General features: G+C 37.9%; 2 protein-coding genes across 3 annotated transcripts in view; both read left to right on the forward strand.

The window, feature by feature from the left end:
- The window catches only part of zgc:113278, an 852,580-nt gene that overhangs the window by 677,662 nt on the left and 148,389 nt on the right, over positions 1-26,529 (forward strand). The window lies entirely within an intron of this gene.
- Positions 20,186-25,346, forward strand: tnnc1a (troponin C type 1a (slow)). Its single transcript, NM_181498.3, has 6 exons — positions 20,186-20,243; positions 22,234-22,264; positions 22,821-22,967; positions 24,052-24,166; positions 24,252-24,388; positions 24,769-25,346. Exons 1-6 carry the CDS (start codon positions 20,220-20,222, stop codon positions 24,798-24,800), a joined length of 486 nt encoding a protein of 161 aa, NP_852475.3. The 5' UTR covers positions 20,186-20,219; the 3' UTR covers positions 24,801-25,346.

Genomic DNA, 26,529 nt, shown 5'->3' on the forward strand with positions numbered 1-26,529 from the left:
AATGCTCTGTTTGCTGGTTGCCCAGCATCCTCTATTAATGAACTTCAGCCAGTACAAAATGCAGCCTCCAGGGTTCTTACAAGGTCTACAAAATATGTTCATATCACCGTAATTTTATTCTCCTTGCACTGGCTGCCTGTTAAGTTTCGTATTGATTATACAATATTGATTTCTGTTTGTCTAACCAACCTTCTGTCTTGCTACAATCCAAACTGCTCTTTAAGATCTCAAAACTCAGGGCTTCTGGTAGTATCTAGAATAGCAAAGTCGAGTAAAGGAGGTCTAGCCTTCTCAGTTATGGCTCCTAAACTCTGGAATAGCCTTCCTGATAATGTCCGAGGCTCAGACATACTTTCTCAGTTCAAAACTAGATTAGAAATCTTTGCATCACATAACAGTATGATGCATGAGTGTACTCCATGCAGGTGAGCTGGCTCAACAACCACCTGTAGCCGGCCAAATTGGTCGACATCGCCCAACCCTAATGGGTAGGCATGGGATAATAACAGTGTTCAAGGTATTCCGCAGTTTGCAAAAGGTTTTAAAACCGTCAACATCTTCTGCTACCGTTCCTAAGGTATGAGTAAGATTTTTATTTACATTTTTTTCTGTTTTGTTTTTTAGAACAGCAGTATCTCCAGCAGAAAATATCTCCAAAGATGCCGTTTTAAATTGTAAATAAATCAGTGATTTTGAAACAAATGAAGGCAGCAGAAATCAACCATTCACTTGAATTATTTAGCCTGACATGTTTACTGCTCCAAAATATTTTAAATGTTTCTCAAAATAAAATAGATTGTGTACAAAGGGGAAAAGGTTTTGTTTTTGACCCAGACATTCAAAAAGAATATAATTTAGAGCAGTAATCTCAATACCATGATACCATGATTTTTCATCCAAGGTTATCATACCGTCAGAAACTTATACTGGCCCAAGCCTAGTAATGGGATAGACACCAATACCCTAGCTAGCTAGTGATGCTAGCAGGCTAAAGCTAGAAGCCAATACTAAAGAAATTAAATAAAATTAGCAATAAGATGTTTGAGTAGATTCAGTTGTAAAATAGTGTGAAGGGTATGTTACTTTTTTAAAGAAAGATGGTAATGAATGGGAATGCATTTTTGTTATAAAAATCTACTCGACGAAGCTCCAAGCACAGTCAAAATGACACGTTATAATAATAAAACATACATTTTTCTGCATTTAATACATTTTTCTTAAATAAAATTTAACTGCAACTTTAAATACCCTAAAATAATTGGAAACTGGCTGCATGGTGGCTCAGTGGTTAGCACTGTTGCCTCGCAGCAAGAAGGTAGCTGGTTCAAGTCCTGGCCGGGCCAGTTAGCATTTCTGTGTAGAGTTTGTAAGTTCTCTCTGTGTTCGTGTGGGTTTTCTCTGAGTGCTCCGGTTTTCCCTGCAGTCCAAAGATATCCGCTATAAGTGAAGTTTATTTATAAACTAATTTCGAGAAACCATCACCAATCAGACGACTCCTAAACTACTAGCAATACCATGGGTTACATTCCACTGCTATCTTCTCTAATGCTATCTTTTTAAAGAATCCCCCCTTCCACCCCTACCTCTCCTTTCCTAGATGGGTGACACGGTGGCCCAGTGCTTAGCACTGCGGCCTCACAGCAAGAACGTCTCTGGTTCCAGATTTTACCAAACCAGCAGACATTTCTGTGCCGAGTTTGCACTTCTCCCTGGCTCACGTTGGTTTCCCCCGGGTTCCCCGGTTTCCTCCCACTGTCCAAAAACATGCAACTTAAGTTAATTGACTAATCCAAATCAGCACCATAGACATGCTTCTAGTATGTAGTTATCTCCTAGGAGCAATCACTTACTGTTCATTGGTTACTACAGCAGGGGAGATCTCGAGATCTACCTGAGCTCAAACTCCCCTCCAGCCTTGCAATAGGAGGGAGCCCTGGGCTTGAGGATCTTATGAGCTCAAGGCTCAATCCCGGGACAGCATGCCAAAAAAGCTTTATAATTAATCATCAGCTAAGTGTGAACTCTTGAAATGAATTGGGTTAACAAAATTGGCGTTAATGTGAGTGTATGGGTTTTTCCCAGTACTGGAAGGGCATCCGCTGCGTAAAACCTATCCCGGAATAGTTGGTGATTCATTCCACTGTGGCGGCCCCTGAATTAATGAATAATTAGAAATATGTTAGAAATACGTTCCTGTTGTGTTTATTTAATAACTCAAATCTCAAAATTCGCAATCTCAAAATTTTATAATCAGATATCAAAGATATATTTTGAAAGTTTATGTTCTGATAGATTGTTTTGTTGCCTATTTTATGCAAAACTAGAAAGTGAACAAATGCATGAGACGGGACTAACAGATTATTTATTTTGACTATTTAAAGAAACGGCAAGGCAGTGGCGCAGTAGGTAATGCTGTCGCCTCACAGCAAGAAGGTCTCTGGGTCGAACCTCGACTCAGTTGGCGTTTCTGTATGGAGTTTGCATGTTCTCCCTGCCTTTGCGTGGGTATCCTCCGGGTGCTCTGGTTTCCCCCACAGTCCAAAGACATGTGGTACAGGTGATTTGGGTAGGCTAAATTGTCCGTAGTGTGTGTGTTGATGTTTCCCAGAGATGGGTTGCGGCTGGAAGGGCATCTGCTGCGTAAAAACTTGCTGGATAAGTTGGCGGTTCATTCTGCTGTGGCGACCCTGGATTAATAAAGGGACTAAGCCGACAAGAAAATGAATATTTAAAGAAACTGTATCATTGTTGCATTGCAATTCCTATTTAAAAAAAACAGAAAATACTCAATCCTAAGAAATGATGTGTGTGCATCTATTTTCGCCTTGTGTATTCTTCAGTCTTATATTGTTGCTGTTTTCCCCTTTCATTTGAGGACACAGTGTGAAAGGAAATTGCTGTGTTCGTCTGTGCTCTGCTACTATATGGTTTCTATGGCAACCTCTCCAAAATGATGTACTCTGAATGGCTTTTCATGAGATGCTGATGATTACAGTCTAGGAAAAAAAGGCTGATGTTTCAGTCAGCCATTGCTGTAAGAGGAAGTGTGCAGTGCACCAATAAAAGCATGCTTCTTGTCTTGATACCATGGTTCTGCTGCATGCATCCTGCATGATTGAAGAATTATTTGGATCTACTGCCCCCTTCAGAGTGCACATAAGTCTGTATCAGTTACAAATAACTGTTGAACCACAAACCATAGCTTCAGTTCAAAGAACTAAATACTTGCTTTGAAAATTGAATAACAGCTTTGTGTGCTATATGTGTCATTTGCTATACTACCTAAAGTAGACAAAATGGGATTTCGATACAGGAAATCTCATTTCAGATTTCAATTCATGATCCCTTGTCACAGACAAATAACATCAATTACACAAATAAATTGTTATTAATATTACAAAATCAAAGAATGTTTAAAGATTGTTATTTGTTGTAAGTGTGAGTGAAATGACTGAGTCTAGATGGAAAAGTATTAATATACTTTAAGTAGATGCATAATTAAGACAATTACCATAACATAAATGATCATTTTGCATAAAGACACAATAAACCTTACAACAATTGTGCTTGTGTCATTATTTATATTTATAAATATATATGTTCTCCCTGCATTCGCGTGGGTTTCCTCCGGGTGCTCCGGTTTCCCCCTTAGTCCAAAGACATGCGGAACAGGTGAACTGGGTAAGCTAAATTGTCCGTAGTGTATGATTGTGTGTGTGTGTGTGTGTGTGTGTTCATATTGGTTTGACCCCCAGCCAACTCATCATCTTTGGCTTTTTTAGCACATAACCAGGCACCTCCGCTTTGAGGATGTTTGGGTAGCTTGGTGCATTGCCTGCAGCGCCGTCGCCAAGGACCTTGGCTGTCAGCAAGAGGAGGGTTGAAAACTGGGCTTGGGCAGCTTTTTCTTCGTTAATACTCCTTGCTTCTTCATTAGTCTTCGACTGGTCATCAGCTGTAACTTGAACAGTGCATTATGTAACGGAGGCCAGCAAGTAAGTGCTGTGCAGGTATACCTCACTCCTCTGACCTCTAACAGATGCTAAAGGTCATGATCTTTAGCCTCCTTGATAGAGCAATAGAAGCATTGGTGCTGTGACCCGGATGGAGGTAAGCTTTAGACGGTTGAGTGTAACGGAGGCCAGCTAGTAACTGCTGTGCAGGTAAACCTCATTCGTCTGACCTCTTAAGGTGCTCTAGTGACAGATGCTAGAGGTCGCGGTCTTTAGCCTCCTTAGTAGAGCAACCGACTTCCATGCGAAAAGTTGCTGGTTCTATAACAGCTCTAAGCAGGATGGGTGGTGTAGAACATTTTTAGTGATGCTGTACCTTCAAACGCTTCATCTAACCTCATCAGAATAAGATGGGATCCATATTCGACATGTTTTTTTTTTAAGCGTTGGTAATATAGTGGTGAGCAAAGCTAGCTTCCAAGCAGATTCCAGGCCAATGTATTCCTTTTGGCTGCCGTAATATTACATGGCCAGGCGCCACTCTTGTGAAGATGTCCCATGACTCATGGGTAGATCAGTGCATTTTGCGATTGGTTGGGATCCATATGCTGGACATGTTTTTAATGCCGAACCCAAACAAAAAGGGCCTTGTAAACATGACACACTATACATATATACACAATACATTCATGTCAGAGTCTGGGATAGAACCTGTGAAAGGTGAGTGACATATCCACTGAGCCACTGAGAATTGATGAACTCCTGACTTATAAACTTTGTATATATACACTCCATACATACTATACATATACACACATGATACATTCATGTTAGAGTTTGGGATAGAACCCGGGTCTGTGACGCGTCTATAACTGAGGGCGCAGGTGATGAGGGTAGTGTCACGGACGCCGCCCTCTCTACTCTGCCACCCAAGACGCGGATATTACTAAGGGCACAGGTGGTGAGGGTAGTGTCGCGGACGCCGCGGATATAACTGAGGGCGCAAGAGGTGAGGGTAGGGTCGCGGACACCACTCTCTCTATTCTGCCACCTAGGTCACCTCTATGGACATGCCAGCTCTGATGACACACTATACATTTTCACACATGATATATTATTTACATACATGACACATTATTTACACACACGATACACTCTATGCATATTCACTCCATACATGACACACTTCATACACATACATTCATGACATATTATTTACTTTTACATACATGACACACTATACATATACACACAATACATTCATGTCAGAGTCTGGGATAGAACCCAGGTCTGTGGGGTGAGAAGTGAGTGACATATCCACTGAACCATGGAAAATTAGAACTCTACCCGACAAACTCTGTATATATACACACCTGATACACTCCACACACACACACACACACACACACACACACACACACACACACACACACACACACACACACACACACACACACACATATGTACACTCTATACATATAGACACACTTTATATATAAACATTCATGATATATTATTTACATACACGACACACTATAGATGTACAAACATGATACACTCTATACATATACACACTCATGATATATTATTTACATTCATGATACTGCCTATAAATATGCACACATCACACATTATTTACATTTACATACATGACACACTTCATACATACATACATGATATTTATTTACATGACAGATTATACACACATGATATACTCTATACATATACACTCATGATACACATTCTATACATATACACATCATACATATGCATTCATCATATATTATTTACATTTACATAGATGACACACTATACATATGAACACACGATACATTCATGTCAGAGTCTGGGATAGAACCCGGGTCTGTGGCATGAAAGGTGAGTGACATATCATACATTTGATACAATTAATTCATATACATTCATGATATATTATATACATACATGACACACTATACATATACACACATGATACATTATGTACATACATGACACACTTCATACATATACATATATGACTTACACACATGACACATTATACACACACACACACACACACGATACACTCTATACATATACACACACTCCATACATGTACACACATGATACATTATTTACATTTATGACACACTCCATACATATATATTCATGATATTTATTTACATACATGACACATACACACACACACACACACACACACACACACACACACACACACACACACACACACACACAATATACCCTATACATATACACACACCATACACTTGCACATATGATACATATACATTCATGATATATTATTTTCATAAAATAACAAACTTCATATATTATTTACATACATGACAGACTATACATATGAACACACAATACATTCATGTCAGAGTCTGGGATAGAACCCGGGTCTGAGGCATGAGAGGTGAGTGACAGATCCACTAAGCCACTGAGAATTGATGAACTCATACCTGATAAACTCTGTATATATACACACCTTATACACTTCACACATAGACAGTTCTAACAGCACTGTCCCCATCGCTGGCCCGAAAGATCTTGGCTGACATGCAGGAGGAGTGTTGCCCTCTTTTTTAGCACTTCTGTCAGAATACAGCTACAACAGTTGGTGGTATAGTGGTGAGCATATCTGCCTTCCAAACAGTGAATTCCTGGTCATTGCATTATCTTTGGCTGCCGTAATATTACATGGCCGGGTGCCACTCTTGTGAAGATGTCCCATGATAAGTGGGTAGATGAGTGCATTGTGCAACAATTGGGATCCATATGCTAGATATCTTTTTTAGTGATACATTCATGTCAGAGACTGTGATAGAACCCGGGTCTGTGGCATTATAAACTCTGTATATATATATACACACACCTGAAACACTCCACTCATGGTACACTCCATACATATATAACCACACCTGATACACTCCATATATATGTACACTCTATACATACATGACACACTATACATTTGACATACTTTATTTATATATATATATATATATATATATATATATATATATATATATATATATATATATATATATATGACACACTATAGATGTACAAACATGACACACTCTATACACACTCATGATACATTATTTACATACATGATACTGCCTATACATATACAGTACACACGTGACACATTATTTACATTTACATACATGACACACTATACATATACACACGTGATACATCTATGTCAGAGTCTGGGATAGAACCTGGGTCTGTGGCGTGAGAGGTGAGTGACAGATCCACTGAGCCACTGAGAATTGATAAATATATACACACCTAATACACTCCACACATGACACTCATGGTACACTCCATAAATATATAACCAAACCTGATACACATGATCATACCTGTCAACCCTCCCGTTTTTTCCCAGGATTCTCCTGTATTTTACTGTTCTATCCTGCTATTATCCCATATTTTCAATATTTCTCTGAACAGCTGAGCCTCCCTATACGCAACCCATACCGCCGAACCACCAGGGGTCACCCCTTGCTCTAAAACGTGACTCTTCTGTTTCCTTATTATGGTGGCCATATGCTTTATTTTCACATGCCAATGTTGACAGGTTTGCAAATGATACATGACACAATATATATATATATATATATATATATATATATATATATATATATATATATATATATATATATATATATATATATATATATACATTCATGATACATTATTTAAATACATGACACACTATACATATAGACACATAATAAATTATTTACATTTATGACACTCTTCATACATATATATTCATGATATTTATTTACATACATGACACATTATATACAATACACTCTATACATACACACTTCATATGCATTCATGATATATTATTTACACACATAGACATATACACATTTATGACAGAGTGTGGGATAGAACCCAGGTCTGTGGCGTGAGAGGTGACTGACATATCCACTGATACAATTCATTCATGATATATTATTTACATTCATGACACATTATAAACGATACACACTATACATATGCACTCATGATACACTCTATACATATACACACACTCCATACATTTGATACATAATATATTATGAGGGTCATGCCGCCCACAACCCTAAAGTGAAGGGGGGTGGATGGAGGCGAGGGAGCTGTCGCGGACGCCACCCTCTGTACTCTGCCGCCATAGAGATAGAACCCGGGTCTGTGGCGTGAGAGGTTAGAGCCACAGAAAATTGATGAACTCATACCTCGTATATATACACACCATACATTTGATACAATGTATTTATGATATACTATTTACATATATAACACATTATAAACTATACAAATGCACTCATGATACACGCTACATATATACACACACTCTACACATGTTATATTAATTACATTTACATCCATGACACAATATACATTATTTACATACATGACACTTCATACAAATACATTTCTATGTTTTTTAGATAAACATTCATGACACAATTTATACATATACACTCATGATATATTATTTACATTTATATACATGACACACTATACATATACACACACAATACATTTACGTCAGAGTCTGGAGTAGAATCTGGGTCTGTGGCAGGAGAGGCGAATGACATATCCACTGAGCCACTGAGAACTGATGAACTCATACCTGATAAACTCTGTATATACACACACCTGATACACTCTATACATACATGATACATTTACACACTCCATACATATACGTACTCATGATATTTACATACAAGATACTGCCTATACACACTCTTGTACATTTGACACACTTTATATATAAACATACATGATATATTATTTACATACATGTCACACTATAGATGTACAAACATGATACACTCTATACATATACACACTCATGATATATTATTTACATTCATGATACTGCCTATAAATATACACATATGACACATTATTTACATACATGAAACACTTCTTACATATATATTCATGATATTTATTTACATGACAGATTATACACACATGATATACTCTATACATACACACTCATGATACACATTCTATACATATACACATCATACATATGCATTCATCATATATTATTTACATTTACATACATGACACACTATACATATGAACACACGATACATTCATGTCAGAGTCTGGGATAGAACCCGGGTCTGTGGCATGAAAGGTGAGTGACATATCATACATTTGATACAATTAATTCATATACATTCATGATATATTATATACATACATGACACACTATACATATACACACATGATACATTATGTACATACATGACACACTTCATACATATACATATATGACTTACACACATGACACATTATACACACACACACACACACACACATGATACACTCTATACATATACACACACTCCATACATGTACACACATGATACATTATTTACATTTATGACACACTCCATACATATATATTCATGATATTTATTTACATACATGACACATACACACACACACACACACACACACACAATATATACCCTATACATATACACACACCATACACTTGCACATATGATACATATACATTCATGATATATTATTTTCATAAAATAACAAACTTCATATATTATTTACATACATGACAGACTATACATATGAACACACAATACATTCATGTCAGAGTCTGGGATAGAACCCGGGTCTGAGGCATGAGAGGTGAGTGACAGATCCACTAAGCCACTGAGAATTGATGAACTCATGTCTGATAAACTCTGTATATATACACACCTTATACACTTCACACATACATGTGTGTGACCATCGCTGGCCCGAAAGATCTTGGCTGACATGCAGGAGGAGTGTTGCCCTCTTTTTTAGCACTTCTGTCAGAATACAGCTACAACAGTTGGTGGTATAGTGGTGAGCATATCTGCCTTCCAAACAGTGAACCCGGGTTCGATTCCTGGTCATTGCATTATCTTTGGCTGCCGTAATATTACATGGCCGGGTGCCACTCTTGTGAAGATGTCCCATGACAAGTGGGTAGATGAGTGCATTTTGCAACAATTGGGATACTTTATGTAGGTCGATTAAATTATGCGCCAAAAACAGGTTGACAAAACTTGCTAAAAAATAAAAAAAATACATTCTATGTTAAAAATATAAGCTGTATCTTGGAAAAACCGATGAATCTCGCAAAAACCGATTCATCTCAATTTGCTTCCAAAATTTCGTTTATCCTCTGCTGCTCTACTGATGCACTCGCATGACCACGTATCGATTAATCTTCCCATCCCTAATACAAATACACACTCATGATATATTATTCACATACATGCTACTGCCTATACATACATGACACATTGTTTACATTTACATACATGACACACTTCATACATATACATAAATTACATGTTATTTACATTTACGACACACTATTCATATACACATGTGATACATTTATGTCAGAGTCTGGTATAGAACCCGGGTCTGTGGCGTGAGAGGTGAGTGACAGATCCACTGAGCCACGGAGAATTGGAGAACTAATACTTGATAAACTGTGTATATATACACACCTAATACACTCCACACATAGGCACTCATGGTACACTCCATAAATATATAACCAAACCTGATACACATGATCATACCTGTTAACCCTCCCGTTTTTTCCCAGGATTCTCCTGTATTTTACTGTTCTATCCTGCTATTATCCCATATTTTTAATCTTTCTCTGAACAGCTGAGCCTCCCTATACGCAACCCATACCGCCGAACCACCAGGGGTCACCCCTTGCTCTAAAACGTGACTCTTCTGTTTCCTTATTATGGTGGCCATATGCTTTATTTTCACATCCCAGTTGACAGGTTTGCAAATGATACATGACACAATTTTATATATATATATATATATATATATATATATATATATATATATATATATATATATATATACATACATTCATGATACATTATTTAAATACATGACGCACTATACACATAGACACATAATAAATTATTTACATTTATGACACTCTTCATACATATATATTCATGATATTTATTTACATACATGACACATTATATACAATACACTCTATACATACACACTTCATATGCATTCATGATATATTATTTACACACATAGACATATACACATTTATGACAGAGTGTGGGATAGAACCCAGGTCTGTGGCGTGAGAGGTGACTGACATATCCACTGATACAATTCATTCATGATATATTATTTACATTCATGACACATTATAAACGATACACACTATACATATGCACTCATGATACACTCTATACATATACACACACTCCATACATTTGATACATAATATATTATGAGGGTCATGCCGCCCACAACCCTAAAGTGAAGGGGGGTGGATGGAGGCGAGGGAGCTGTCGCGGACGCCACCCTCTGTACTCTGCCGCCATAGAGATAGAACCCGGGTCTGTGGCGTGAGAGGTTAGAGCCACAGAAAATTGATGAACTCATACCTCGTATATATACACACCATACATTTGATACAATGTATTTATGATATACTATTTACATATATAACACATTATAAACTATACAAATGCACTCATGATACACGCTACATATATACACACACTCTACACATGTTATATTAATTACATTTACATCCATGACACAATATACATTATTTACATACATGACACTTCATACAAATACATTTCTATGTTATTTAGATAAACATTCATGACACAATTTATATATATACACTCATGATATATTATTAACATTTATATACACGACACACTATACATATACACACACACAATACATTCATGTCAGAGTCTGGAGTAGAACCTGGGTCTGTGGTGTGAGAGGCAAATGACATATCCACTGAGCCACTGATGAACTCATACCTGATAAACTCTGTATATACACACACCTGATACACTCTATACATACATGATACATTTACACACCTGATACACTCCATACATATACGTACTCATGATATTTACATACAAGATACTGCCTATACACACTCTTGTACATTGACACACTTTATGTATAAACATACATGATATATTATTTACATACATGTCACACTATAGATGTACAAACATGATACACTCTATACATATACACACTCGTGATATATTATTTACATTCATGATACTGCCTATAAATATACACATATGACACATTATTTACATACATGAAACACTTCTTACATATATATTCATGATATTTATTTACATGACAGATTATACACACATGATATACTCTATACATATACAGTCTCTATACATATACATTCATCATATATTATTTACATTTACATACATGACACACTATACATATACACACAATACATTCATGTCAGAGTCTGGGATAGAACCCGGGTCTGTGGCGTGAAAGGTGAGTGACATATCCACTGAGCCACTGAGAACTGATGAACTTCTAGCTGATAAACTTTGTATATATACACTCCATACATACTATACATATATACACATATACACACATGATACATTCATGTTAGAGTTTGGGATAGAACCCGGGTCTGTGACGCGTCTATAACTGAGGGCGCGGGTGATGAGGAAAGTGTCACGGACGCCGCCCTCTCTACTCTGCCACCCAAGACGCGGATGTAACTAAGGGCACAGGTGGTGAGGGGAGTGTCGCGGACGCCGCGGATATAACTAAGGGCACAGGTGGTGAGGGTAGTGTCGCGGATGCCGAGGATATAACTGAGGGCGCGGGTGATGAGGGAAGTGTCACGGACACCGCCCTCTCTACTTTGCCACCCAAGGCGCGGATATAACTAAGGGCGCGAGAGGTGAGTGTAGTGTCACGGACACCGCCCTCTCTACTCTGCCACCCAAGACGCGGATAGAACTAAGGGCACAGGTGGTAAGGGTAGTGTCGCGGACGCCGCGGATATAACTGAGGGCGCGAGAGGTGAGTGTAGTGTCGCGGACGCCGCCCTCTCTACTCTGCCGCCCAAGACGCGGATATAACTAAGGGCACAGGTGGTAAGGGTAGTGTCGCGGACGCCGCGGATATGACTGAGGGCGCGGGTGATGAGGGAAGTGTCACGGACACCGCCCTCTCTACTCTGCCACCCAAGACGTGGATATAACTAAGGGCACAGGTGGTGAAGGTAGTGTCGCAGATGCCGCGGATATAACTGAGGGCGCGAGAGGTGAGGGTAGTGTCGCGGACGCCACGGATATAACTGAGGGTGCGAGAGTAGTGTCGCGGACGCCGCCCTCTCTATTCTGCCGCGGATATAACTAAGGGGAAGGTAGGAGTGTCGCGGACGTAACTGAGGGCGCGAGAGGTGAGGGTAGTGTCAGGGATGCCGCCCTCTCTATTCTGGCACCTAGGTCACCTCTATGGTCGCAGCTCTGATGACACGCTATACATTTACACACGATACATTATTTACATACATGACACTGAGAATTGATGAACTCATACCTGATAAACTCTGTGTATATATACAATCCATATATTTAATACACTTCATACATTCACATTCATGATATATTATTCACATACATGACACATTATATACAAACACACACACAATATGCATATTCACTCCATACATATACATTCTTGATATATTATTTACATACATGACACACTTCATACACACACATTCATGATATATTATTTACTTTTACATACATGACACACTATACATATACACACAATTCATTCATGTCAGAGACTAGGATAGAACCCGGGTCTGTGGGGTGAGAAGTGAGTGACATATCCACTGAGCCACGGAGAATTAGAACTATACCTGACAAACTCTGTATATATACACAGCTGACACAGTATGTACACTCTATACATATAGACACTCTTGTACATTTGACACACTTTATATATAAACATACATGATATATTATTTACATACATGTCACACTATAGATGTACAAACATGATACAATCTATTCATATACACACTCATGATATATTATTTACATTCATGATACTGCCTATAAATATGCACACATCACACATTATTTACATACATGACACACTTCTTACATACATATTGATGATATTTATTTACATGACAGATTATACACACATGATATACTCTATACATATACACTCATGATACACACTCTATACATATGCACATCATACGTATACACTCATGAAACACTATTTACATTTACATACATGACACACTATACATATACATGGTATACATTTATGTCAGAGTCCAGGATAGAACCCGGGTCTGTGGGATGAGAGGTGAGTGACATATCCACTGAGCCATAGAGAATTGGAACTCTATCTGACAAACTCTGTATATATACACACCTGACACTTTATGATACGCTATACATATACACACTCATGATATACTATTTACATACATGATACTGCCTATACATATACACACGGCACATTATTTACATTTACATACATATATATTCATGATTTTTATATAAATGACACATTATACTCACAATATACTCTATACATATACACTCATGATACACATTCTATACATATACATTCATGATATAATATTTACATGCATGACACACTTCACGCATATAGATTCATTATTTACATACATGACACAAGTGAATGACATATCCACTAAACCACTGAGAACTGATGAAGTCTTACACACCTGGGGTCCGTTCTTCGTACGTGGATTACTCAGTTAGCTGGATTTGGATATTGAAGATTTGACACGATCCAGGATCGTTTCGTTCTTCAAAGCTGATCCGAGAGTTGTTGTCATGGCAACAGATCTGCTAGGTCAAACCTGATCGGGAGCAGGTTCAAATCATATAAACAGGATTAGATCGGCTAAGTTCAAGCAAAGATAATACAGAAAGTATGTACCGAGTTCTGATATTTTCTTACAGTAAAAGTTATATACACTTGGGAAAATAGTAGTTTTTAACTATATATATAAAGTTATAGTCATTAATAAAATAAATAAAGTTATACATATTAATAAAACGTATGCAATCTGCACCCTCGAAATGAAAATACAAAGACTGCCACCTGGTGGTGCAAAGAGAAAACTTATTGATATGAACTTTTTAGATCGCTTTAGTACAAATTGTGTATAATAGAAATGCACAATATGTGACTTTTTTTTTAAAAGCAATAATACATTTATGCAGTCATAAACATGTTTTGACCTTTAATATGCAGTGATTTGATGCTTCACAAAAGTTGCAGACGCCTTTACCAATATCAAAATGCTTTTGGAAACAACCAGTTATTCTTTACACTGATTAAAAAACGATTACTATAATAAAGAAAATCTTTTCTAAATGTAGAACTAAATACATTGATTTGCATTGAAATTCATGATGAATACTCTTGACACATGAAAGTGTAAAGCCTGCAGCTCACAACAAATGTGAAGTTACTGCGTGTCATATTTAACAAGCCGTTTACTGCTAATTTGATGTAATTTTGCTCACATGGATAATTGAATATTAATCAGATGATGTCATTACGCTGCTGTGCCGTCAGCCAATCGTTGCATTGCTGATCATGATTTCGAGGATCGATAGATCTCCTTCACAACACACGCAGCGATCTCAGATCAGTTCATCCAGACATTCTAATCTGATTCGCGAACTTGTTTGAAGAACCAAATTAGCGAGAGATCAGTTATCAAGATTAAAAGATCCAGGATAATCTTATATCTAATAATCTAATAATCTTAGATCATTTAAGCGAGGTACGAAGAACGGACCCCTGATACACTCCACACATAAATAACCACGCCTGATACACTCCATACATACACACACTATATATAAACATTCATGATATATTATTTACATACATGACACACTATAAATGTACACACATGATACACTCTATACATACAAACATTCATGATATATTATTTTCATACATGATACTGCCTATACATGACACATTTCATACATATACATGACACATTATACACATACACTCATGATACACATTCTGTACATATACACTCATGATATAATATTTACATACATGACACACTGTACATATACACACAATACATTCATGTCAGTGTCTGGGATAGAACCCGGGTCTGTGGCGTGAAAGGTGCTTGACATATCCACTGAGCCACTGAGAATTGATGTACTCACACCTGATACACTCCACACACATGCACTCATGATACACTTCTTACATATATAACCACACCTGATACACTCCATACATATGTACACTTTATACATATACATACATTATTTACATTTACATACATGACACACTATACATGTACACACATGATACATTCATGTCAGTCAAAAGTAAAAACAGCCAAAAATTAAAAGACGACCAAGGGAGTCCTCGTCAGGGAATCGAACCCCAGTCTTCCGCATGCCAGGCAGAGTTACTGTCCACTTTACTATCAAGGAGCTGTACAGTTAGAGCATTCGTTCTCACCCCACACAGAGCAGCAATGTAATCCAGTCCTAACAGCATAGTCCCCATCGCTGGCCCTAAAGATCTTGGCTGCCCTCTTTTTCAGCACTTCTGTCAGAGGATGGCTGCAAGCGTTGGTGGTATAGTGTTGAGCATAGCTGCCTTCCAAGCAATTGACCTGGGTTTGATACCCGGCCAATGCATTACCTTTGGCTGCCGTAATATTACATGGCTGGGTGCCACTCTTGTGAAAATGTCCCATGACATGTGGGTAGATCAGTGCATTTTGTGACAGTTGGAATCCATATGCTGGACATGTTTTTCAGTGCCGAACCCAGACAAAGGAGGCCCTGGTTAAAAGCATTCTTTTTAAGCTCTTCTGGCAAGAGCAGCTTGCAAGTGTTGGTGGTATAGTGTTGAGCATAGCTGCCTTCCAAGCAGTTGAACCAGATTTCATTCCTGGAAAATGCATTTCCTTTGGCTGCTGTATATATCGCATAGGCAGGTGCCACCCTTGTGAAAGGCAACAGCCAAAAAGTAAAAGACAAAGAAGGGACTCCCTATCGGAGAATCGAACTCCATTCTACCGTGTGACAGGCGGAAAGACTGTCCACTACACTAACGAGGAGCTGCATGCCTAGAGCACAGGTTCTCACCCCACATGGATCAGCAATGTAATCCAGTCCTAACAGCATTGTCCACAGCACTGGCACTAAAGATCTTGGCTGACAGCAAGAGGAGTGTTGACCATAGGGATGAGCATAGCTGCCTTCCAAGCAGTTGACCTGGGTTTGATTTCAGACTAAAGCATTTCTTTCGGCTGCTGTATATATCGCATAGGTGGTTGCCACCCTTGTGAAAGGCAAAAGCCAAAAATTAGATGACTAAAAAGGGACTCCCCCATTTGGGAATCGAACCTCGGTCATCCGAATGACAGGCGAAGATACTGTCCCCTACACTAACTAGGAGCTGCTTAGCTTGACCTCCTGTTTTCACCCCACACAGATCACACACGTTCAAAGGACCCATTTGATGGATAATTACAAAAGAGTTCTTGCTATCTGAAAGGAGTTTGGCAGAAAACTTTTTAGCTTTGAAGGAAAGATCTCTTCTAAGGAGATCATAATTCCTCTTCGGTCGAAGGCGAGATTTGTAAATATTTGTTTTCAGAAAATCCTTTAAATCTTGAAGTTGAGATTTCATGTCCCGGGGCTGCTATGCCATGTCCAGTGGACCTCTGTGTAGTCTGTTGAGATTTAACTCAGCAGGTGTTACAGCTGTAGATTCCCAATCAGTTTAGAGCGAAACGAAATTCACGGGTGATGATTTAAGTCGACATAAGAAGCTACCATGGTCTTCAGAGTACGATTTACTCTTTTTGTGATATTTGTTTGGGGATGGTAGGCCGTAGTGATTACTGTGTTAAATTTCATAGTTTACAGGTTCCAGAGAAAGTTTCAGACGCAAACTGAGGTCCTTGATCTGAAAGCACATAATCAGGTACTCGCCAAATATTAATCTCATCTTGACAGTGAGAGCATAGACCCTCAGAATGGAGTCTGTATGGCCCACAAAAGTTTTCATGGAGCTTGTATTCCGCTCCATGTGCAAATTAAAATAAGTGGAGAACCATGTTTCATGTGAATTAAATGAGTGCCAGACTAATATGAAGTTGGCTTGGAGAAGTGGAATGCTGTCATACCAATGTGTTCCCCAGCGGTCAGTTTCATACGCAAATCATTTTAACCTTACCTTCACTCACAGAAGAAAGTTTAAAGGAATTGGCTAAAAGCAAGTGGTTTGGGCAGGACAAAATAAAACTGTGTAGATCGTCAAACACTAGCCCAAGAAGAAAATGCACCATTGTCAGTTGAATCCAAGATTAAAAAGATTCATATCGGTCTACAAGCCTAATATATCATATTATAGTAGACTGGGTGGAGACATGGTATATGACACCAAGAAGAGTTCATGGCACTGTCCCTGTGAAAAAACCCAGAAATCACGTGCCCATAAATACATAGCAAAATGGCACCTCTTTCAAGTTCACACTGAACTCTTCTGAAAGGTCCGGAGCACTGAAAACGCTGAAGAATTTCAGGCAGCAGTGATGGAAGAAAATAATGAAAGTGAAAATTACCCTCCAAAGGAAACTGCTAAAATAAAGAGCAAGGTACAATAGATCTTAATGAAAAAATCTACCATCTACTATTCTCAATCATTTGAGGCTTCCTTCAGACTATAACAAATATCCAAAACATCTAATCCCTGATGAGACATTAGCCCCTTTCACACAGTGATACCGGTAAATATATGGAAAATATCCGGAACGACTTTACCGCTAAAGTGCTGTTCACACAGGCGAGGACGTTACGGAATTTTTCCGGAAAAGAGCATTTACACATCCATTCCAAAATACCGGTAAATTCTGACATCATTAACCAGAAATGACTTCTAAACGGCTGCACTTGTGTTTGCAAATATTTGACTACATCACAAACTCTGTGGATTCATCAGTATTGTGAACAACTTTGATGAAAACATATAGAGAAACACTTTCGCCTGTCGAGATGTACATGATATGTGTGTGTGCTGGCGCTCACGGGCTATTTCTTGGGCACACGCAAACATTGAAGGTAAACAAAAAACGGCTTATCATAAGCATCTTATGGATAATTAATTACACGGTTGGCATTAAGATGAATATACTGTATAAATGTTATCTGACTAATTTCTGGCAGCTAAATGTGTCTGGAAAAATATTCTACGGCTTTAATTCTCATAAACCGCGCGGATGTGAATGCGTCTGATTGGCTAAAGCGGACGTCTCACGTCAGCACGTTCTAGACGTGCACGTGCTCTTTCCGGCAATCTTCCTTTTGCGTTCACACAGCGCAGCATTCCAGCAAATTACCGGTAATGTTACAACTTCTCTTTCGGGAAAATAGCCAGAACGAATTTACCGGTATTTTCAAAAAGAGCCTGTTCACACATACACACCTTTCCGGAAAATTGCCGGTAATTTTCCGGAAAGGTGTGTATGTGTGAAAGGGATAAATGTGCTACCACTACTCAGACCGCACATTGCTCAGTGATCCTGTCTGCATTACACATAAAGCGAAAAGTCTTACAACTACAGCAATTGTCCAAGGTGGATAATCTTTTATTTTATTTTAATTATGAAAAAATACTAAACATTTTTTTTTTTTTTTACATTCTGTATCTGCAGATATTTCAACCTATTACAAATTCTGTCCTTTCTGTGGAATGGTGTACCATAACCAAGAGAGGGCTAATAGTTTGCATAATTTCATGTCCTCTTTGAACTCTCTCTCTCTCTCTGCCTAACCATAAGAAACCTGTTGCAGGTACTCATAATACAATACATACGTTATATGTTATACAAAATAGAATTTTTTTAACAATAGGATTTCTTCATAGTGTTGATATTAAATAGGAAGTACTGATTAAGTGTGGTTTCTTTATCATTGGAGCATACAGCAGTCAGCTGAGTAGTGGAGTACTTGGAGGTGAGTACAGGTGTACAGTTTCCCTCAGCATATCCTCCTCACATATAGCTATTCTGCCTTCCTCATGTTGTTGCTGTCTTTCCTGCTTTAAATTTTTACAGATTACGTTTTGTTTGATAGTATGTATACTGTACATGTATATTATGAATATATAATAGTTTTTTTTGTCTATCCAATTTTAACTAAAGCCTAGTCATAAACAAATAGCTGTTCTATCAGGCTTATGTGACAGTGATGGACCATCCCACACTGAGGTGGGCAGGAAGGAGCAGGCGGTCTCTCTATAAAGCTCATTTGGTTTTGTGTCCTGGTCTCCACTAGTGTCGGCACTTCATCTGATCTTCTCACAATGAACGACATCTACAAAGCAGCGGTGAGTCTTGGGTCTTTTTTCGTGCTTTGAGTTTTAAACAAAGTTTCACAATATACAAGCGCATATAGTGGGCTAAGAAATAGTTTTCATTTTCATTTATACTTTTAACTACAGTCATATAACGTATCATACTTTGTATTCATGGCTTAGCTTAAAGGAGTACTCCTTTTATTTTTGACACTGTATTGTTGAAGATTAAACTTTTTGGAGAAAGATTTAAATGTAATATTGAAATAATAATAATAATTGGTAAGTGGCAGGATGTTAGTAGTGTTATTTCTCACTTATTGAAATAAATGGGATTATTATTCACCAATAATTTGTTTACATTTTAGACGTCTCCGACATTTATTAAACCTAAAGGCAAAATGAGAGAAATTATATACTGATACAGTTATATATACATACCTGTGTCATAATCCTGCATACACTAATTAAATATGATGCAGCTTCAATGTAAAAACAGGCATTTTCACCCATCTTACCCTATTTGGACATGTCATTTAATGCTGATGTTGTATTGTAATGCATACCATTTTAAAATGGTCATGAATGAAAAGAAGATTATGAGGTGTATTTAAAGGGCTCCTAAACACACCTTCATAAAAACAATGTGTCAAATATCTGAGTATTTCTTTTTATTATTTATGCAATTACTTATGAAGATGGCGCAGTAGGTAGTGCTTTCGCCTCACAGCAAGAAGGTCGTCGGGTTGCGTATTCGAACCTGGCTCAGTTGGTGTTTCTGTGTGGAGTTTGCATGTTCTCCCTGCATTTGAGTGGGTGCAGGTGATCTGGTTTTACCGCACAGTCCAAAGACATGCAGTACAGGTGAATTAGGTAGGCTAAATTGTATGTATTGTATGAGTGTGTGTGTGGATGTTTCCCAGAGATGGGTTGCAGCTGGATGGGCATCCGCTGCGTAAAAACGTGCTGGCAGTTCATTCCACTGTGGCGACCCCGGATTAATAAAGGGACTAAGCCGACAAGAAAATGAATCAACTTATGAAGATTATACAGCATGGCATTATTACATTCTCTTTTAAGGCACACCTGATCAACACACCCCTAATGCCATTACAGCGTACATAACTTTTATACATGATTCACTCAAGCAGGCCAGTTTATGTCACTGGGCTAAAAAAGACAGCTCTAAATAACTTGACTCTTGAGCATTATCAGAGTTAGATAGGAGCCACTTAAAACAGCAGAGGTACGACCATTCATGACTCCACATGGAGAGCCGCCTGTCACACCATGGCTAATTTTGGCATGCTTTGCTCAGCTCTAAATGTGGGTATGCATGTTGGAAATGCAGGTGCTTAAGATAAAATACTTAAAGTCAGATTGTGTGTGTGTTAAACTGTGTGTGTTATCACTAGGTTATCTTGACTGATCACTCTCGCTCTCTCTGTGTATGAAAGAGAGATGCAACACTGTCAGTCTGGCAAGGAAATCCTGATACATGTTTATGTTGCAGCAATCTGGCGGGTTGTAGTCAGAAACTTAAGCAGCTGAGTTAGCAGTCCCAACCTGTCTCCAATAGAGAAAGCAAAATGCGACAACAAAGACCCCGTACTGTTGACCACCTTAAGACTTGTTTGCAGAAAGAATGGGACAAAATTACACCTAAAACACTCCAGTCTCTAAACGGCTTTTAAATGTTGTGAAAAGCAATGACGTGCTAAATGCTTTACTGTTACAAATTTTGAAATACATGTTTATTTTAAAACAAAACAAAACAAAAAATAATCATGAGGGTCACATTAAATAATGTTTGTTGTATTGTCTGCAATGAAATACAAGTCAAAGTAAATTTAGAAATGAGTACTTTTTTTTTCCATAATGTCTTAAACTTTGTGGTTGTAAAAATCAGTGTTAATAAAATTATGATGCTTGCAACTATGATGCTTGTTACTAGTTGTGTACGTAGTGTACATACATTTTTCTGTAATGATCTGTGATGATTCTTAATCCATGTCTTCAACAGGCAGAGCAACTCACTGATGAGCAGAAAAATGGTACTGTTCAGAAAAATTTACAGCATGAATTTGGATTTAGACTAGCTGAAAATGTTCTAAATGTATTGATAGTTGAATAAAGCTTTTAATGTTGTTTCCTTCCCCATTTTCTTACCACTATAGAAATGCTTATTGATATTGCAAACAGATATTTGTTTTCATATCACTTTAATTTATTATCTTAATTATAACCACTGGTTTGTAGCGCAAATAGTTTTACCTTTTACTGGATTTGAGTGGTTTTAGTTATTTACCTGTAGTAATGAATTAGAACTGTCAGAAAGAACACTGGCTAAAAATAACAGTTCACAATATGATCACTTTATAATAGCAGCTCTTCACATTTTGACAGTACTGTATGTAAACATACAAAAAAATATATATATATTTCAAGACTAATAATCAAAACTAGCACATTTTAACTAATTTAAATAGGTTTTGTCTCTATTAAAAAAATATTTACTAAATTGACTTGCAATATTTGTTTGTGATATATTGTTTGTGATATATGTATATGTTATATAGCCTAACTAACTGTTTTGTTGCGTTTATGTAGAGTTCCGTGCAGCATTTGACATTTTTGTTCAGGACGCTGAGGATGGCTGTATCAGCACTAAAGAGCTTGGTAAAGTGATGAGGATGTTAGGCCAGAACCCTACCCCTGAAGAGCTCCAGGAGATGATCGACGAAGTAGATGAAGATGGTAAAGTCCAGATCAATTCAGAATAAGTAACATCAAAGAACCCCAAGCTGTTTGTTTTTAACCTGTAAATATATATTACATGGTCTCTTACTTTACAGGAAAATAGCAAAGCAGATTTGATCAATCTTAATAAAATACTACAATCTGTACTTAGCCTATCATTATTAGCATTTAGCTAATCCCTGCTAGCATGTGTAAGATACAGGAAGTTGCATTTTTTAGCATGAGTCAATCAGCCCATCTTTAGGTCCAAGGATGTTCTGATGCTGAGTTGTTCTTAAATGGTTGCTAGGTTAGTCTGTTTTGTTGCTATGGAGTAGTTTGATAGATTAGCATGATGATATATCTAAGCTTCCTGGTCAAATGAATTATATAAAAATCGACCCAGATGTCTAGGCAGTTGCTAGCGTGTTCTGGTTTGTTACTAGGCAAGGCTCATTTGCACGTTTGATCAATTCCTAATATTACCTAGCATGATGTTACTTAGCTAATCATTATTAACATTTAAGCTAATTAGGAGGTGTAGGATACAGGAAGTGCTGTTTGCTTGCATGAGTAAAATGAGCCAATCCCAGGTCCCTACCCTACTGAAAAAAAAAAACAGCTTAAGCCAGCCTAGGCTGGTTGGCTGGTTGACCAGCCTGGTTTTAGAGGGGTTTTGGCCATTTCAGGCTGGTTTCTAACCATTTCCAGCCTGGTCTTAGCTGGTCAGGCTAGGAGATGACCAGCTAAAACCAGCTTGACCAGCCTAGGCAGGTTGAAAGCCCAGCCAAAACCAGCTATGTCCAGCCCAAACCAGGCTGGTCAAGCTGGTTTTAGCTGGTCATTTTCCAGCATGACCAGCTAAGACCAGGCTGCAAATGGTTGGAAACCAGCCTGAAACCCCTGTTGGCTGAAACCCCTCTAAAATCAGGCTAGTAAACCAGCTAAAACCAGCCTAGGCTGGTTTAAGCATTTTTTTTTTGCAGCAGGGGCCTGAAGCTGAGATATCACTGTTGTTAAATGGCTGTTAAGATAATGTGATTTTTCAGTTTGCTGGGTCAGTTTTAAAAATTTAAAAGAAATGTTGGTCGTTTTCATACAGGAAGTGGTACGGTGGATTTTGAGGAATTTTTGGTCATGATGGTGAGGTGCATGAAAGATGACAGCAAAGGAAGGCCAGAGGAAGAACTGGCGGAACTCTTCCGTATGTTTGACAAGTACGTCTGTCTTTACACCAAATTCCGAGAGCAAACTGGTGTTGGGTTTAAAGGCTTCTGATTGCATTTGATTGCATCTGGACAGGAATGCAGATGGTTACATTGACCTTGATGAACTGAAGCTAATGCTGGAAGCTACAGGTGAAGCCATCACTGAAGATGACATTGAGGAACTGATGAGGGACGGAGACAAAAACAATGACGGAAAAATTGATTATGATGGTAAGCATGTGTTTTTATTTATACTCTACTCAAATCCACTCACAATAAAAAAGAAAGATAGAAAAGAGATTAATTATTATATGGACCACTGGCCATCTACTTTTTTTTTTTTTTTAAACTCTGTTACCACTGGCTACAAGGCTAGTGTCGTCCTTAAATAGAAAAGTTATAAAAGCCTTTCAAATAAAGGTATCTAAGGTTCAGAATAGTCCATTACTTTTTAGTAAACGTCTCAGCCCTGATATCAGGAGTGCCCATTTTTTGGTATGATGGGATACTACTTTATACATATGTTACAGTTTTCCTACAGTGGCATTATAGCGCCCTATTTGATGCAAATCCTTTCTTGCCTTTGCCTCATGGGTTTCCTTCTATTGCAGAGTTCTTGGAGTTCATGAAGGGGGTGGAATAGATGATGAAGGAATGTCTTCCTGGTGTTTCTCCTTGTGGATTGACTACACACACATTTCGTTTTATTTTCATTTAGTAGACGCTTTTATCAAAAGAAATGTACAAATGGGTAAAAGAAGCAACTGTAGCTCATCGCCACAGCGGAATGAACTGCCAACTTACCAAGCATATATTTTACGCAGCGGATGCCTTTCCAGCCACAACCAATCACTGGGAAACACACACACATTCACTACGGTCAATTTTAGCTTAGCCAATTTACCTGTAACGTGGAAACCTGAGAACATGCAAACTCCACACAGAAATGCCAACTGACCCAGCCGAGGCTCGAATCAGCGACCTTCTTGCTGTGAGGCGAATGTGCTACTCACTGCGTTTCGCCTGATAACAACTTTATGAACATTATTTTTTGAAGTTGATGAACAATAAAAATCCTGACAGCCAGTTAGAATGCATTCAGATATGAAGGGTTTGTACTTTTAAAGTTTACTCTATTTCTATGATTCTTTATAAAATGTAAATAATAAACAACTGTTTATCCACTATATTCCAAGTCTATTACCATATCTAGTTTCTTTTAAAGCATGACGGTAAAACACAAACGCGGTTTTGAATATATTAAAACACGTGCTCGTTTGATGTAAAAAATTTTTAATAATGACAAAAAATACACATTTCTGGATCTCCTTACTTTCGGGTGCAGCTATGCTGCTGCTGTGGCTGGTGTATTCCGGGAAATTTTCTTACCCCTTGGTTTCGAGTGTGGTCCTGAAAAATCTCCTTTCGAAGGGGTGTATACCCCTTCCCTTTAGCCCTACGCCTCCAAGCTAAAGAGAATTGGGACACCCCTACCCCTTTACGGCAGGGGTGTCCAAACTTTTTGGGCCGAGGGCCAGATGCAAAAAACAAACGTTGTCGCGGGCCAAATTTTACATACATCACACATCACACAGACACATATATATAAATACAGTTGAAGTCAGAATTGTTAGCCCCCCTAAATTATTAGCCCCCGTTTATTTTTTTCCCCAATTTCTGTTTAACGGAGAGAAGATTTTTTTCCACACATTTCTAAACATATTAGTTTTAGTAACTCATTTCTAATAACTGATTTATTTTATCTTTGCCATGATGACAGTAAATAATATTTGACTAGATATTTTTAAGACACTTCTATGCAGCTTAAAGTGACATTTAAAGGCTTAACTAGGTTAATCAAGTTAACTAGTCAAGTTAAGGTAATTAGGCAAGTTATTTTATAACAATGGTTTGTTCTGAAGACTTAAGGGGCTAATAATTTTGACCTTAAAATGGTTCATAAAAAAATTTAAACCGCTTTTTATTGTAGCCGAAATAAAACAAAAGTCTTTCTCCAAAAGAAAAAATATTATCAGACATACTGTAAAAATGTCCTTGCTTGTTAAACATCATTTGGGAAATATTTAAAAAAAAAAGAAAAAAATCAAAGAGGGGCTAATAATTCAGACTTCAACTGTATGTAGATAGATAGATAGACAGACAGACAGATAGATATATAGATCATAACAAGAACTGCTGCTTAATTGAATGCATGTAATAGCGACACCCGGTGGTTATTTATTGAATTACGTTCATTTTTGTATAGCGGGCCAGATTCTATTGATATTTATAAAAAGCCTAGCGGGCCGCCACAAAACTGATTGCGGGCCGCAGATGGCCCGCGGGCCGTAGTTTGGACACGCCTGCTTTAC

The sequence above is a fragment of the Danio rerio genome, chromosome 23 (assembly GCF_049306965.1).
Source record: "Danio rerio strain Tuebingen ecotype United States chromosome 23, GRCz12tu, whole genome shotgun sequence".
Lineage (NCBI taxonomy): Eukaryota > Metazoa > Chordata > Actinopteri > Cypriniformes > Danionidae > Danio > Danio rerio.